The 16412-nt window shown below is 44.0% G+C and overlaps 1 protein-coding gene across 1 annotated transcript in view; it reads left to right on the top strand.

Moving 5' to 3' along the window:
• Positions 1–16412, top strand: part of LOC132455152 (ribose-phosphate pyrophosphokinase 2) — a 67520-nt gene that overhangs the window by 26348 nt on the left and 24760 nt on the right. Inside the window, exons 2-4 of the mRNA XM_060048900.1 lie at positions 9091–9274; positions 9900–9998; positions 13570–13694. Coding sequence (XP_059904883.1) covers positions 9091–9274; positions 9900–9998; positions 13570–13694 — 408 coding nt within the window. The remainder of the gene's footprint in view (positions 1–9090; positions 9275–9899; positions 9999–13569; positions 13695–16412) is intronic.

Here is a 16412-nt window from a genome sequence, read left to right as displayed (position 1 = left end):
TAGAAACCCATATTATGCATAGATATCTATTAGGGATGGGCATAATTAATCGATGCTCGATAATTGATCGTTAAGAAATGCGTCGATCAATTTATATTGTTATCGATCAAAAGGACGTTGTGTTGCATACTGTGAGTCTTGAAGCATTTAATTGAATATAACCCTGCCGACTGGTGGAAAGTGAATGGAAGAAGGTTCCCCAGGCTGTCAAAGTTAGCGCGACAATACCTCTGCATCCCCGCAACTTCGGTCCCGTCAGAGCGGGTGTTTTCTGCTGCTGGACTGACAGTTACAAGGCTGCGTTCGCGTCTGACCCCCGAGCATGTTAACATGCTTATATTCCTAAACAAAAATATGTAGGCTGGAGTTACTGTATGCTATGGACAGTAGGGACAGTCACCACCGTATGTGAGTCGCTCTTTTCTTTCTTAATGTGTTGACTCTCGCTCCGCTTGGTGCCTCTTGGAGTCGTTACATTTTGCCAAAACTGTGATATTTTAGCAACAAGTCCAGCCTTATATATGTTCAATAAGGTATTGCTTTTAGATAGACTAGTTCATGCAATTGTTTGTAAATGGGTGGCTCATCTTTTTGTTGCGAGCCTTTTCCGCGCGCCGGCTGCAGGCATTATATGTCGGCCTTTTCCCCCCCCTTTTTTTCATAACAGTTATACAGTTTAATGCCCACTTTTAGCCTACTGCCTTTGTTTGATTATTGTTGTCCGATAAGTTCGCTACTTATTGTAATTGGAATAGGCTACAGATTTAGTCTTGTTGAATCGTTTCCAAACCTTTAAGAGCGCCTGTAGGCGCATTGTTCGGACTTTACGAGCGCCGCATAGGCCTATAACCTATAATGCCTGTATTTATTATTTTAAAACTGTTAAACAGTTGTAGGTCTTCAAGTTAACTGTATTGTATTAATTTTGGCCCATACATTATTGTTGGAATAAAGATTTCATTGATAAAAACATTAGAAAAAAAACATAGAAAAAAGTTAATGATTAATCGATAATTGATCGATAACTCTAGCGATGCTCGATCAAGAAAATTTCTTCAAATGCCCATCCCTAATATCTATATCATATAATATATAATATATATTATCACGGCCAAAAGCTGTGTGAGCCTCCAGACGATAGGCTATTATGAATCTCAAACGACCGCGTCTTCTTCAGATTGATGTGGAAGTGGAAGAACCAGAGACGTCGGAGAACCCGACGAAGTCCTTTGTGATTCATTATATCGTCTGGAGGTGCACACAGCTTTTGGCCGTGATAATATGTATTATTTGATATAGATATCTATGTATTATGATATTATTTAGATGTAGAGCCCCAGGACTGTAACGCAAGTGTTGTACACTTCCTTGTTATTTGGATAACCGTTCTGCTGTTGGTTTGATGGCACATAACACGTCGGACTCTCGTCTCTGGTATTTCTACAACGAGACTCGTAGTGGGGGTTATCTCAGCCATGGTTGAGAATGAATTGGGGGGAAAGGAACTTTGGCTCCCTGAAGTACATGAACCACGACATGGAGGAGAAGGGGATTGTTGGCCGCGAATGTATCCCGCTTGAGCCCTGCTTCCCGCCGCCTCGGCAGCGGTCAGCGCTAATCACCGCCTCCTGAAGCCGAGGCGGTGGTCCATCGGCAGCGAGGCTCCGGCAGGAGACGACCGCGGTCAACAATCCCTTTCTCCTCCATGTCGTGGTTCATGCCTACTTCAGGGAGTCAAAGCCAAAGTTCCTTTCCCCCAATTCATTCTCAACCATGGCTGAGATAACCCCCACTACGAGTCTCGTTGTAGAAATACCAGAGACGAGAGTCCGACGTGTTATGCGCCATCACACCAACAGCAGAACGGTTATCCAAATAACAAGGAAGTGTACAACACTTGCGTTACAGTCCTGGAGCTCTATATCTAAATAATATCATATAATGCATAGATATCTATATCAAATAATGCATATTATCATGGCCAAAAGCTGTGTGCACGTCCAGACGATATAATGAATCACAAAGGACTTCGTCGGGTTCTCCGACGTCTCTGGTTCTTCCACTTCCACATCAATCTGTAGTAGACAGAACCGCGCGCTGCCTGCTGCCGGCGCGAGGCACCACCGCCCGGCTGCCCGCTGCCGGGCGGTGGTGCTTCGCGGCGGTGGTGCCTCGCGGCAACCGGCGGCAGGCAGCATGTCGCAGTTCATGTACTTCGATGTCGTTCTGCCATTGCATTCAAAATTATGTAACTAGCCTGTTACTACGAACTAAGCAACTACCGTACACGTATAAGCATTTAGCACTAGCTCAATCACGACTCCTTCAGAATTCTTGTGGGTGGTTACGAACGAACCAACCAAGTGGGCAGGGCCATGAATAATAATTTGACAACGCTACGTCACAGTGTCACCTTATCCAGATCGGTTCATTTCTTCTGCCTTTTTCCTTTCATTGCCTATTGCATTCAGCAGACAAACTGCATAGATTTCAAACTTACCACAGCTCACAAACTTATTCAGACCTATGTTATTTAACAAACAATAGGAAAAATGTGATTTTAATGGCATGGGCTCTTTAATACATTTTATTTGTTGCCAGCATTGGTAGTGTTGATCAGCGGAGAAATAGTCCGCCAAAGACGTTGACGTCGCTTAGCAACCGAAGACGCTGGGGTTGACAAGTTACCGGTACTTGCGGAGTGATACCAAAGACTTCATTAGGCAAAAATCCTTTGTTTTTCTTGACAGCGGTCATTTGATTATATACTCTTGATTATACTTGGCAACGGTGAATTATAATAATAATAATGCATTTTATTGGGGATGCACGATATATCGGCAGTGATATCGTTATCGGCCGATGTTAGTCATTGTTAAACATATCGGCATCGGCCCGATAAGTAAAACTGGTCCGATAATAACAGCCGATATTTATTTCCGTCTAGTTGCCGTTGTGTGTGTTTTTTACCCATGCGGAGCTTGTTTGGTCATGTGAGAGTGTCAGTGACGCAGCCAGAGACGCACGGAGAGGCAGTACAGGAGTGTTTGTCACCTTAACTGAAAAGAATCAATGTCGGCGGTTTGGATGTTTTTTACGGTCTCAAATGAAGGTACTCGAATTGCAATATGCAGTACTTGCAAAGCCGAAGTAATGCGCGCAGGATGCCGTGTCAAATCATTCAACACTAGTGGTGCAACGGTTCACGGGTTTCCCGTGATCCCTACGGATCAACCCCTCAAGGTTCGGGACGCAAGTGATCCGCGGATCGGCTGATAAAAAAAAAAAAAAAGTTGTGCGTTCATGTGATCAGCGCATGTTTATTTCGGTAATTCCGGTGTTAACAACATCAAGTATCGTAGCGAAATACCGTTTCTGTTGCGTTTTATTTGGCGTTCCGTAATCCCATTGAAACGGGAACCGGTCATGTTTATATTTGGTTGTAGTCTATTCGCTCGGTTCTCCGGATCAACAATAGGGCTAGAACCGAGTGAAAAGACTACAACCAACCTCCCTTGATATATTTGATTTAGCCTATTTCACAGATTTGAGTTGAAATTGACTTAAACTTTTTGTAATGACAAGTGTCTGGTTTCCATGAATATTGGCAAATTTGATTTTAGTTATAAGACCTTGTCAAGATATTTTGATTTGTGATCGTTATTGTGATTTATGATCCAAACTTTTTCATAGATGCAAGTTGTAAAAGTAGCCTAAAACTAACACTGTTAGTAACTTTTGTTTGTTATGGATGCCCTGTAATTTGTTGAAGAAACAATGTATTTCGAAGTTTTGGAAAATAAATAAAGAAAGAAATAACTTTTTCATATTCACAGTGTTTACATGTTCTTCAGTATACAAAATCATCATAGAAACTTGTTTTTATACCGATATCGGTTGTCGGGCGTAACAGCAATTTTAATATCGGATATCGGTATCGGTCAAAATTGTCATATAAGTGCATCCCTACATTTTATTTATGGGCACCTTTCTTGACACTCAAGATCACCTTACAAAATCAAACATCCATAGTAGCAAACAACAACATAATAAAACAGTTTACAAGAAAAAAACGGTTCATTCTAGTCCCAAGAATGCAACTGACTTAAAGGGAGTAGGCTTGGGTGAATAGATGTTTTCAGGTGAGATTTGAAGGTGATTGAATGGAACTGGAGTGTTGGATGTCATGAGGCAGAGAGTTCCAGAGGTGGGGGGCTGAGCGACTGAATGCTCTTGACCCCATGGTAACCAGGCGAGCTGGTGGGAGGGTGAGCTGGATGGAAGAAGACAATCTGAGAGAACGGGTGGGTGTCTTGATATGGAGAAGCTCGGTAAGTTACTGAGGGGCAAGATTGTAGATGGCCTTGAAAGTGAGAAGCAGGATCTTGTATATTATGTGATATTTGATGGGGAGCCAATGAAGTTGCTGCAGGACAGGTGTTATGTCATGACTGATGGAGGGGGTTTGAGTAATGATACGGGCTGCAGAGTTTTGTACCAGTTGTAATTTATGTATGGACTTAGCAGGTAAACCAAAGAGGAGAGAGTTGCAGTAGTCCAGACGCGATTCAACCAGGGTGTGAACCAGAATTTCAGCACTGTTGGGGGAGAGAGTTGGGCGCAGCAGGAGATGTTACGTAGATGGAAGTATGCTGACCGAGTGACATTATTGATATGGGACTGAAATGATAGGGTGCTATCCAGGATGACACCCAGTCTCTTGACCTGGGGAGAGGGGGAAACTGATGAATTGTCAATGGAGATGGATAAGTTATTTATTTTTGAGAGGGTGGATTTGGTGTCAATAAGGAGGATTTCAGTTTTCTCAGTTGAGTTTGAGGGTTTTGGGAGAACCAGGATCAGATTTCCTGGATGCAATCGGAGAGGGAGAGGGAGATGGGAGGGAGGGTCGTGGTGGGTTTGGTGGACAAGTAGAGCTGGGTATCATCTGCATAACAATGGAGCTGAATATTATATTTACGGAAAAAATGGCCAAGAGGGAGGAGATAGATAATGAACAGGAGGGGTCCAAAGACAGAACCTTGGGGTACACCAGAGGAGAGGGGGGAAGAATGGGATCTTGAGCTGGACAAACTGAGTACGTCCAGATAGATTTGATTTAAACCAGTCCAGGGGTGTGTCAGATATTCCAAGAGGGAGAGGCTAATCGGTCGATGAGGATGGTCTGAGAAATGCTGTCAAAAGCTGCACTCAAGTCGAGGAGGGTGAGTAGTCCAGCGTCCGCAGCCATGAGGAGGTCATTGGTTATTTTAACAAGAGCTGTTTCGGTGCTATGAAGTTGGCCAAAGCCTGATTGGAACTGTTCGTAAAGAGCATTGTGAGAGAGATGATCATGAATCTGAGAGGAAACTTTTTTTCCAGATTTTTTGAAAGGAAGGAGGTTAGAGATTGGGCGGAGATAGTTGAAGTTGCTTGGGTCAGCACCGGGTTTCTTGAGAATAGGGGTTATTGCAGCTGATTTGAGGGATGACGGAACAGTACCAGAGATGAGAGAGGGATGGATATTTGCAGTTAGAGGGGGGTCAGGGATTGAATGCAACCTTTAACCAGTATTGTAGGGACAGGATCAAGATGGCAAGTGGATGGTTTAGATTTGCGGCAAGGTCGGAAATTTCAGCAGCAGAGGGGAGGTTAAAGTAGGAGAATGGACGGGAGAAAACTTTTTGAAAGTCAGGGGAGGGTAGTTTGGTTGAGATCAGGGGGGCTAACTGCTGATGAATTTGGTCAATTTTAGTATTAAAAAATGTCTTAATGGAATTACAGGAGTCAGCGGAGTAATAATGGGGAGGGAGAGAGTCCGGTGGGCGTAGCGTTTTGTGAAGCAGGGCGAATAGTGCTCGAGAGTTTCCAGTACCTAACCTGATTATTTCTGCATAATAGTTGGATTTTGTGTTGGTCAGAGAATCCTTGGTAGTGAACATTTCCTTGTGGATGGTAAACCCAGTCTTCCTATAGAGGCGTTCCAGTTGGCGAAGTTCAACAGTAAACCAAGGTGCAGATTGTGTAAATGAAACAGTTTGTGATTTTAAAGGGGCCAGGGTATCCAGGAGATTTTGAAGCCCACGGTTGTAGTGAGCAGTTCACCAGGGGTGGATGTAAAGTGGATGCTTGGAAGATTAGAAATGCCAGTGTCCAGTGTTGTTGAATCAATGTCCTTGATATTACAAAAATAGATTGTACGGGGCTGTTTCGTTTTGGATAGTGTCACCTTTACATTAAATGTGATTAACACATGATCAGAGATGGGAAGATCAGATGCAGAATAATTAAAGGGAGTGACAGCAGAGTAGATCCAGGATATGGCCTTTTGAATGGGTGAGAAAATCAATAAACTGCTGCAAATCAAAGCTGTCAAGGCATGATACAAAGTATTTTGTGTGGTAATTATTAGGGCTGGCCCGAATGCCATTTATCAGGCTTCGAATACTCGTTGGTTTTTCCGAGCGAATATTCGATACTCGTTCCAGCAAAACACACCATCAAAAACAACATTAATAATCCCTATATACTCCCTGGAACCGATTTTTGACAGTATCTGCATATTTTGTTGAAGATTTAATAGCTTTTGAACGTTAGTTAGTAGGCCTAAGTAAGTTGGAGTTACTGAGTTTTTCCCCGTGGAAGCGAACAGCTGTTCCGTACCAAATCAGCTGTCCTCTGCCATCTCAGCCCTTGCGGGAGCTTTTCAATTCATTCTGGAACATGCATCTTTTCAGGGAATTTGTACAATAATTCCATAACAAATACCGAATATTGATTGTCTTATGTGTCCATATTATATCCATTATATTGACCGGGTATTCGCAAGACGCTCACGCTCTGCAGCAAGCCAGTCACAGTTGATTGGCGGCAGTAGCTCAGGAGGTAGAGCGGGTTGGCTGGTAACCTGAAGGTTGCTGGTTCAATCCCCGGCTCCTCCTAGCTGAGTGTCGAGGTGTCCTTGAGCAAGGCACCTAACCCTGACTGTTAGCTCCCGACGAGCTGGCTGTCGCCTTGCATGGTTGACTCCGCCGTCGGTGTGTGAATGTGTGCGTGAATGGTGAATGTGAGGCAACATTGTAAAGCGCTTTGGGTGGCCGATGGTCAGAAAAGCGCTATATAAATGCAGTCCATTTACATTGGTGCGGCGCTTTACAGCGAACGTAAACAAACAACTAAGCTAAGGTTAGCATTTCACTAAGCATTTCTTTTCCTCCCGAGATCCCGCTAATGTTGTTATAAATTAAAGGGAAACAAGATATCTATTCTTCCTCCACCTCTCTCACTTCTCTGCTTGGTGTCGCTTATAGTTTGCCTCCCTCGCTCTGGTAACGTCACGTAGACCTACGTGTAACAACGAAGCTCCGAATACTGATTTAAGCTTTGAATACTAATTTTCCGAACGAGTATTCGAATATTCGAATAATTTGGGCCAGCCCTAGTAATTATTGCCATTATCAATATGGTAATTGAAGTCACCAAGGAGAATTGCATTTGGGGAAAGGGATGAAATAAGAGTGAGGAAAGCAGAGAATTCATTGATGAATTCTAAATTGGGCTTAGGCGGACGGTAAACAGTGGCTACTGTGATAGGGGATGGTCCATTCAGTGTTATCACAAGTGACTCAAATGACGGGTAGACTGGCACAGAGACAGGCGAGACTTTCCAGCTCTCGCGATAGATTATCGCGAGACCTTTAATGCAGGGTTGACAGGTGTAAACAAACCCGGGGGGCGTTGCTTCGTTCAGCTGGGAAAAGTCGTTGACATGTCTCTGTCAAACTTAAGTCATATTTACGGTCATTGATGAGCTCCTGGAGATGTCCTTTGCCAGCGAGTGAGCGGATGTTGAATAATCCAAAGTTTAAATCAGTATGGTCACTCTTGTGGGAGACAGAGCTAACATTAGCTGACCTGGCTAGGCCGGCTAATATAATTCACCGCCGGAAGTTGTGAAGGGCCCATGCAAGTGAACGGAACGTTCCATGGCATTGAGAAGACCCGTGTAATAATTGCAATTAATGTGAAATGCGGTTATAGTTTATATATATTACGGTGTTAGACCCCAAGGCCGTTCTGCCGGTGATTTTAATTCGCTCTGCAGCAGAGGCTGGAGATCGGGAAGATCGGGATGTCTCCCGGTGGGCCGGTCCACTTTGAAAGGTATTTTGTGCGCGATTGCTCCATTACGCGATTGAGCAATCGCGTTCGGACTCCAAGTCTTACCCCCGCCCCCCCCCCCCCCCCGGTCAGGAGTCCGCGTCTAATCCCCCCTCCTGTTTTAGTCGCCTAGGTTCGAACAAAGCTCATTAATTTTGCTGACGTATGTAATATAATGACAGTTTAAGAGTCGTAAAGAGGGACACATTAAAAAAGTATAAACCAGAAGTAGGGATGCACCGAAATAAATTCTTGGCCGAAACCGAATATACTGAAACAGTTGGCCGAAGGCCGAAACCAAATACCGAATGTGTCTTTTAATGTTTTTTATTCATTTTGCTTAAAATGTTCACCATTGCATAAATCAAACAATTAAATGTCCTTTATAAACTTTTTTGTCTTGCTTTTCAATAAATAAAAAATCAATTACAAATTTGATACAAAATATTTATTTAATATTGAACGTTTTCTAACATTCCAGCAGACATTATAGCAAGAATTTAAGAACAATGTACCTTTTAAATAAATGAGTACATTTATTTTTTATTTTTTTTTTATTTTTAAATAAATAAATAAAAATGTTCGGCGTATTATGTTCGGCCTTTTTACTCCTTCGGCCGAAACCGAACATTATGTTTTGGGCCATTTTCGGCGGCCAAATATTCGGTGCATCCCTAACCAGAAGAATAGCCCTCCGTAAGTTTCTCCCCCCACTGTAAAGTGTTTCATTTCATCCCCTGTGATGGAGCAGTGATGAGTATTTACCAGAAGTCGTACGAAAATAAAGTTGACTTAAATTACAGTGTTCAGCAAACCAGGGAAAGGGATGTCTTGATTGGTCAGAAAACAGAATGAATCTAGCAGGATCAGCTGACCTGCACCCCCCCCCCCCTCCATTGTAACCACACTCACTCTGTCTCTCCCAACCAGTGTTGAAATCGGGGAGAGCGTGCGTGGCGAGGACGTGTACATCATCCAGAGCGGCTGCGGGGAGATCAACGACAACCTGATGGAGCTGCTCATCATGATCAACGCCTGCAAGATCGCCTCGTCGTCCCGTGTCACCGCAGTTATCCCCTGCTTCCCCTACGCCCGCCAGGACAAGAAGGACAAGGTGGGGGTATGGGCACACGCTTCACACTGGTCACACGGTGCCAAGTCCCCCCCCTGAATCTGGTGGTCCCCTCACTAACTCTGGAGGTCAGAGGACCTGAATCTGGAGGTCCAGGCACTAACTCTGGAGTCGCAATACTTGTATTCCCATTGATACATTTCCTCAGGGACCATATTCATAGAACTCAATAAATCAATGTTCAGCAGGAAAGTTTGAAATCCGTACGTAGGCGAGAATATCCAAGACGACTACACTCTCTACACATGTGATTGGTCAGTCCCCATTGTTCTGTCCTTGACGGTATTCACACCTGGACCTCAAGGCCATTATTAACCAAACCTGGTTCTAGGAACGCCCATTATTTGCTGGATTTCCCAATTAACTGATGACTCATTCAGAATCTTGAGAAAATGGCAAAAGCCATCAAATTTCATCGATTACATTTGGGGAGAGCAGTTGCCAAGTTGTGCTTTTATAGTTGGCCTGTGCATCATCAGTGTACAGTTATCGAATGCAGCACATGGCGTCTAGGGGGCAGAAAGTCGCCTCCTCCTCTTATTAATTTGTTTTGATCTATTTTTCTTTATTAACGTGGTAGATGTATTTGTAACACGTGTTTGCCTAGAGCCGGGCCCCCATCTCAGCAAAACTGGTGGCCAACATGCTGTCGGTTGCCGGGGCTGACCACATCATCACCATGGACCTGCACGCCTCGCAGATCCAGGTTAGTGGTCCTCACACCCAACACACTGTGTGTAACCACCTGATAATGAGGATCCAAAGCTTTGTCTACCTTAAAAGGGACATTTTCTTTTGTCCTAGTCCTCTAGTCCTCCATATTATAAGTAGGGATGGGGATCGAAACGCGGTTCTATCAAGGATCCGGTTCCACTTTTTTCAAAACTTGAAAATCATTAACTCACGGCATTTAAGTCAAATCAATCCAATCACTGCAGCGTGTCCACCAATGTTTTTGAATGGAATTGTAAGCAAACGGGTATTACAAATAAAACGAGTGAAGTCTGGCCGTTAACTTTGCTCGTGAGGATGACTGAACGGGCGAGAAGGGTGAAAATCATTTATTGTAAAGGGGGGAACACAACCTCAATGGTCAAGCACATTAGCATTGTGCATCAAATAAAGGCCAATTGCAGGACCTTCGACTGTTTCCGAGTTGAAAAGACTCCTGTCTCCTCCTTCTCCTGTCGCACCACAGACGGGCCCGTCTTAATCATCCACTCAAAGTACTAGCGGTAATCGCACACAGACATTTTCGCTAGTCCCGCCAGCTAAAAATAGTAATCCACTTGTGAAATCGGTGTTGTATCAGCAGCATAAAAGCTAGTTATTTTAAAAAGTAAATAAAGTTTCAGATGTGCTGCGATATGATCTGATGAGGTTGGCTCCGTAAAACGACGGAGGTTATCATGATGCGTTCAAATGTTGCGTTCAAATGTAACAGAGAAACGGTAAATTGAGTTTTTGGTGAGAAACATGAATAATACTGTGTTACCGTATTGGTCCGAATATAAGACGACCCTGATTATAAGACGACCCCCGTTTTTCAACACAAACATTTAGAAAAAAAGATTTGCAGACCACATTTGCAGAACAAAGAACTTCATTTTTTTTCTTAATAACAATAGTAAAAACACAGTGAATTAAACACTTGTTATATTAATGACAGTAATAATAATGCCAGTAAAGGCCACGGCACTTTCAAGGCAAAATATGTACACTATGATTCAAAATGAATATCAAGCAATAATCAAGCAACATTGTGAATATTTTTAAATATCAGAGAAAATACAGGCCACATATTTAACTAAAATTAACTAAAATTCACCAAATTTCTCCTCCGATGTCTCTCTATCCCTCACACGCGTCCTCTTCCCCGCTGTGTTCGCTCTCGCTGTCATCGCTCCCCAGCTGCTCTGCTTCCAGCGGCTCCTCCCAAAGCGCGTTTTCTCTGACGTATTCAAAAACTCTCCGGTCAACCTCACTGAAACGACCACTTTGAGGACCACGGTAGGATTTGCGCTGACTGTTGGCATCTTTGAGACGTTGTTTTGGTGCTCGACATCTTCTTACGTTACACTCCGTGACCCCGAACTTCTTGGCAGCTTGCCAGTTGTTACTTGACTCTGCCTTATTGACGACCATTATTAAAAAATCATAGCTCCTCCGCTGTTGTTGATTGACCTGACCCACTTTTGAGCCACTTGTCTCTAAATGCCTGTCTTTAAACACCGGTAACGGTCTGGTTGTTAAAGGTCCCATGACATGAAAATCTCAATTTATGAGGTTTTCTAACATAAATATGAGTTCCCCTAGCCTGCCTATGGTCCCCCAGTTGCTAAAACTTGCGTTTGGTGTAAAACGAGCACTAGCTGTTCTGCTCGCCTTTGAAAAAACGGAGGCTCAAGCGCGCTGATTTGGAAATCTGTGCTCATGACGTCATGAGGAATCTCAGCTCCTCCCCTTACTCTGCCTGGCCCGCCCAGAGACGTTGGCCCGCCAATGAGACTCGACCGTGCGAGCGCCACATGTGTGTGTGTGTGTGTGTGTGTGTGAATACACACTGTAACGCAAGTGTTTCTTGTCGGTTCTTTGACGTGTCTTGTATTTCCACAACGAGACTGTCGTGGGGGTTATCTAAGCCATGGTTGAGAAGGAATTGGGGGAAAGGAACTTTGGTTTGACTCGCTGAAGTACATGAACTGCGACATGCCGCCGGTTGCCGCGAGGCACCATCGCCCGGCAGCGGGCAGCCGGCCGCAGGCAGCGCGCGGTTCAGTCGACTTCAGGTTGATGTGAAAGTGGAAGAACCAGAGACGTCGCAGAACCCGACAAAGTCGTTTGTGATTCATAATATCGTCTGGAGGCGCACACAATATGATATATGATATAGATATCTATGTATTATATGATATTATTTAGATATAGAGCTCCAGGACTGTAACGCAAGTGACTCGAGACACGAGACTCGTATTGGGGGTTATCTCAGCCAAGGTTGAGAATGAATTGGGGGGAAGGAACTTTGGCTTTGACTCCCTCAAGAACATGAACCACGACAAGGAGGAGAAAGGGATCTTTGCCGGGCAGCGCTTATGCACCTCCGCCTCCGGCGGTGGTCCCTCAGCGGGGCTCAAGCGGGAGACATTCGCCGCCAACAATCCCTTTCTCCTCCATGTCGTGGTTCATGTTCTTGAGGGAGTCAAAGCCAAAGTTCCTTCCCCCCAATTCATTCTCAACCTTGGCTGAGATAACCCCCAATACGAGTCTCGTGTCTCGAGTCACTTGCGTTACAGTCCTGGAGCTCTATATCTAAATAATATCATATACACAGATATCTATATCATATAATATATATTATCACGGCCAAAAGCTGTGTGAGCAGCTCGTAGCTCTATCCATGACCCGCTCTTTATATTTCGCGGGTCATGGATAGATCGCGTCAAACATGCATTATCGCGATAGAGCAATATAACAAAAATCTCTATCGTAGGCCATTTTTTATCGTTTATATCGTATATCGTTTATATCGTGCATTCCTATAGGTAACCCATCTCCCCAGCCCCCCACTCTCATCAACAATGACACAGTAGAAACAGTTGACAGCTTTAAATACCTTGGACTCACTCTGGACAATAAACTCAATTTCGACCAGCACACAACGGACATTCAAAAAAGGAGCCACTAAAGACTGTATGCCATCCGCAAACTCAAAGGACTCCATGTTGCCCCCCATCTCCTCCTTCTGTTATATCAAAGTATTGTCCAACCCATTCTGCTCTACTGTTCCACCTGCTTCTTTAACATGCTCACTGTCAAAAACCGGGTCAAACTTACACGTGTCACAAATATAGCTGCCAAATTAATTGGTCTCCCCACACCCACACTGTCAGAGCTCAATATAAAGGCCATCTCACGCATTGCATCCACAATAGCACAGGACAACACAACACACACCCTCTCAACTGCCACTTCACTGTCATGCCCTCTGCACGCAGGTATAGGTCCCTGTTGTGCAGGAGGGCTCGCTACGGCAAAAGCCTGGTGCCTGCAGCCATAAAAGCACTCAATAAAAGGCCAAGATAAATCACCCCCAGTCCTACTCTGTGTAGATGTTTATGCAGATCTGTGTAGATGTTTATTTGTTTCTGTTTATTGTCTGTCGGCGTGCGGCCCATATATGTAATGTACTGTGACGTGAAGAAAAATTTCCCCTTGGGGACAATAAAGTCTAAAGTCTAAACTCCAACCCGGGTTTTGACGTTGCCCGTGTTCTCCAGGGTTTCTTCGATATCGCTGTGGACAACCTGTATGCAGAGCCCGCTGTGCTGCAGTGGATCAGGGAGAATATTCCGGAGTGGAAGAACTGCATCATCGTGTCCCCAGATGCCGGCGGAGCCAAACGGTAAACGGGAGCGCTTCGCTCGACCTTAGGTCGAACCGTGGGTCGCATCTTATCAAAGGGACTGTTTGAAGTGGTCGATGCCTGGGAGGGCATTTACATTTAGGGCTTTTATCCAAAGCGACTTACAACCATTCATGCACACATTGACACACTGACGGCGAGGTCAACCATGCAGTGCGACAGTCAGATTGTCGTGCGCTGAAACAAACTGGGTACCCGACTGGCTTGCGGCCTATCCTCTTCGCGAGCTCGCTTCTGTAAAGTAATTTGAAAGACATTATGGGGAAACGCACATTTTCCCATAAAATGGGAAAATGTGTCAGTGTCAGTGTCCCGCTTTTCGTTTGTCTTGTCCTGCTTCGCTTGTGTTCCCGCTTGTGTTCCCGCTTGTGTTCCCGCTTGTGTTCCCGCGTGTGCGTCAAGTACGTCTGGCGTCAAGCGTGCCCTCACGTGGACGGTTGGGGAATTACGGGTTAAAAATGCGATTAATTGGAAGTAATTTATTTTAATCGAGTAGTCTCTTATCGACAATTAATCGATAATCGATTAATTGTTTGCATCCCTATTTCCTATCATGCAATCCAAATGTAATGTATATATGGCATTTACAAAAGTGGTAGGGTACATCCGTATGTCTCGCGCACATCCGTTATGTTGGTCTGGACTAGGGATCGACCGATTATCGGCGCCGATATTCGGCATTTTGACGCATATCGGCATCTGCCTTTTTTTTTTGATCCGATGGCCGATAAGAGATCAATTTAAAACGGGGTTATTTTGGCCCTGATGCAGCCGCGCCTCTCTGTCTGCTGTCACTACGATGTCTCCAGCATTGTCCAACCCACAGCACCATCCGATTGGTTACACGCTCTGGTTACACGCAGAGCCACGACGGACAAAAGAAAGCTCAAACAAAGTGTTTTGGTTATTATTTTTACTTAAAATGTGAAAACTGCAATGGTATAAACACCAAAACTGAAATAGTAAAAATTATATATATAACTATGTACAAATAAACAAAAATAAGTAAAATTACAATAACAATGTGAAAATAAACAAAAATAACTATTTACATGATTCCCTCCTTCCCTCCCCCTCCTTTCTTCTCCGGCGTTTAGGCATCTTTCAAAATGTTCATAAAACCAAACTCACAAAAGTAAATAAAAATAAAACCACACACGAGTGCGCAAATCCACCACGTGCTTCACAGTCGCACTCTGGGGAAGAGCCTGCTAGTTTGCGCACACCCCTTGCACATTTGTTTTCTCAACCACACGTGAGACGGTGTTTGACATGCTGGATATCGTCAGAAAGGTATTTTCATTGGCTAATAGGATATCTAGGGCCCGTCCCCGACCCTTGCTGTCTGCTGGTGTAGCTGTCAAAGTATACATGCCCCGTTTTGATAGTGATCGCCTCATTGGCTTGTAAGGCTTGTAAAAAAGGAAGTATTGGTCTTACAGACATGTGTGAGGGCTCTGTCACCGTGAGACCCTGGCGAACAAAGTGGATTCCATGAATCAGACGACAATAGCGGAATTCAAACCCTAAATCGCAGTTTTCTACAAAATAACTTTGCAGCGTTTCGGTTTTCTATTTTTCGGCTGCTTTGTATAAGATGGCTTGTGCATATACACAATGTAATTTGACTGAAATAATATTGATATTCGATTTCTGTGGACTCTTATGAACATTTCAAGACCCAACATGAAGTATCAACTCATTGCTAAGGATATCCACAACGAAGATAAAGTTAGAATGGACCAAGGGAGGAGGAGAGTGAGGGGGACTATTTTGACCTAAGACCAGTGATGGGCAGTAACGCGTTAGAAGTAAGGCGTTACAATAACGAGTACAGTACGTTCAAATAACGAGTAAAGTAAGGGATTACAATTGCAAAAATAGTAATTCGATTACTTTTACTTTCCCGCAAGCAGCCTGCGTTACTGCGTTACTAAACCGTGATTTATTCTTGCCATAGACGGTAAAAGAATTTGGGATTTTGCCGTGTTTGCTCTGTGAGACTGTCTCGTGACAATGACGTAGCCTATAGCGGCGCGACGTCTAGAAGTAAACACACGTGTGTGCAAGACATGGAGTGCGGGAGAGAGAGCGAACATGGAGCATTTAATTCATGGAAGTTCAGACATTACTTTGAGTTTGACTCTGTAAAAGATGTAAAAAAACATTAACGTCCGCTGTACACTCTGCGTGGGAAGAAAGATTTTGTCTACAGCGAACTATGGCGTCTAGGAAGAACCACAAATAACATCTATGATGGCCCACAGCAGTATAATTTCGAACCTGTCAGACGTGAGAGGGCGAATGAGGAATTGCCTAGAACTGATGGCGGTCAAAGCCAATTAAATGCATGGTCAGAGGAGAATGAGTGGAGAGTTGCTATCATTTAGCAACCAGCAACGAGCGCTGGAGCTAGTCAATGAACAGCATTGCATACAATAACGACACTTTTATTTGTTTTTACTGTCAGTGAATAGCACAGAGTGAAAGTCAATGTTTTCTTTATATCTAGTGACGGCGATTACGTCGTAAGTTGCCTACCAGTAAACTTAGTCAGAAGATCTAGAAATAGAAGGCATAATGCTAGCTATGGGCTAACTTAGCCTATCTGACAGCAATCAGTGCACTGGCAAATGAGTGCCTGCAAGTATAACCGATCGTGGCGTGACATTATTTAACCATCAATCTACCGCAAAT

Source organism: Gadus macrocephalus, chromosome 4 (assembly GCF_031168955.1).
Source record: "Gadus macrocephalus chromosome 4, ASM3116895v1".
Lineage (NCBI taxonomy): Eukaryota > Metazoa > Chordata > Actinopteri > Gadiformes > Gadidae > Gadus > Gadus macrocephalus.
The sequence above is the reverse complement of the archived record's forward strand: the minus strand, read 5'-3'. Positions and strand labels throughout refer to the sequence as shown.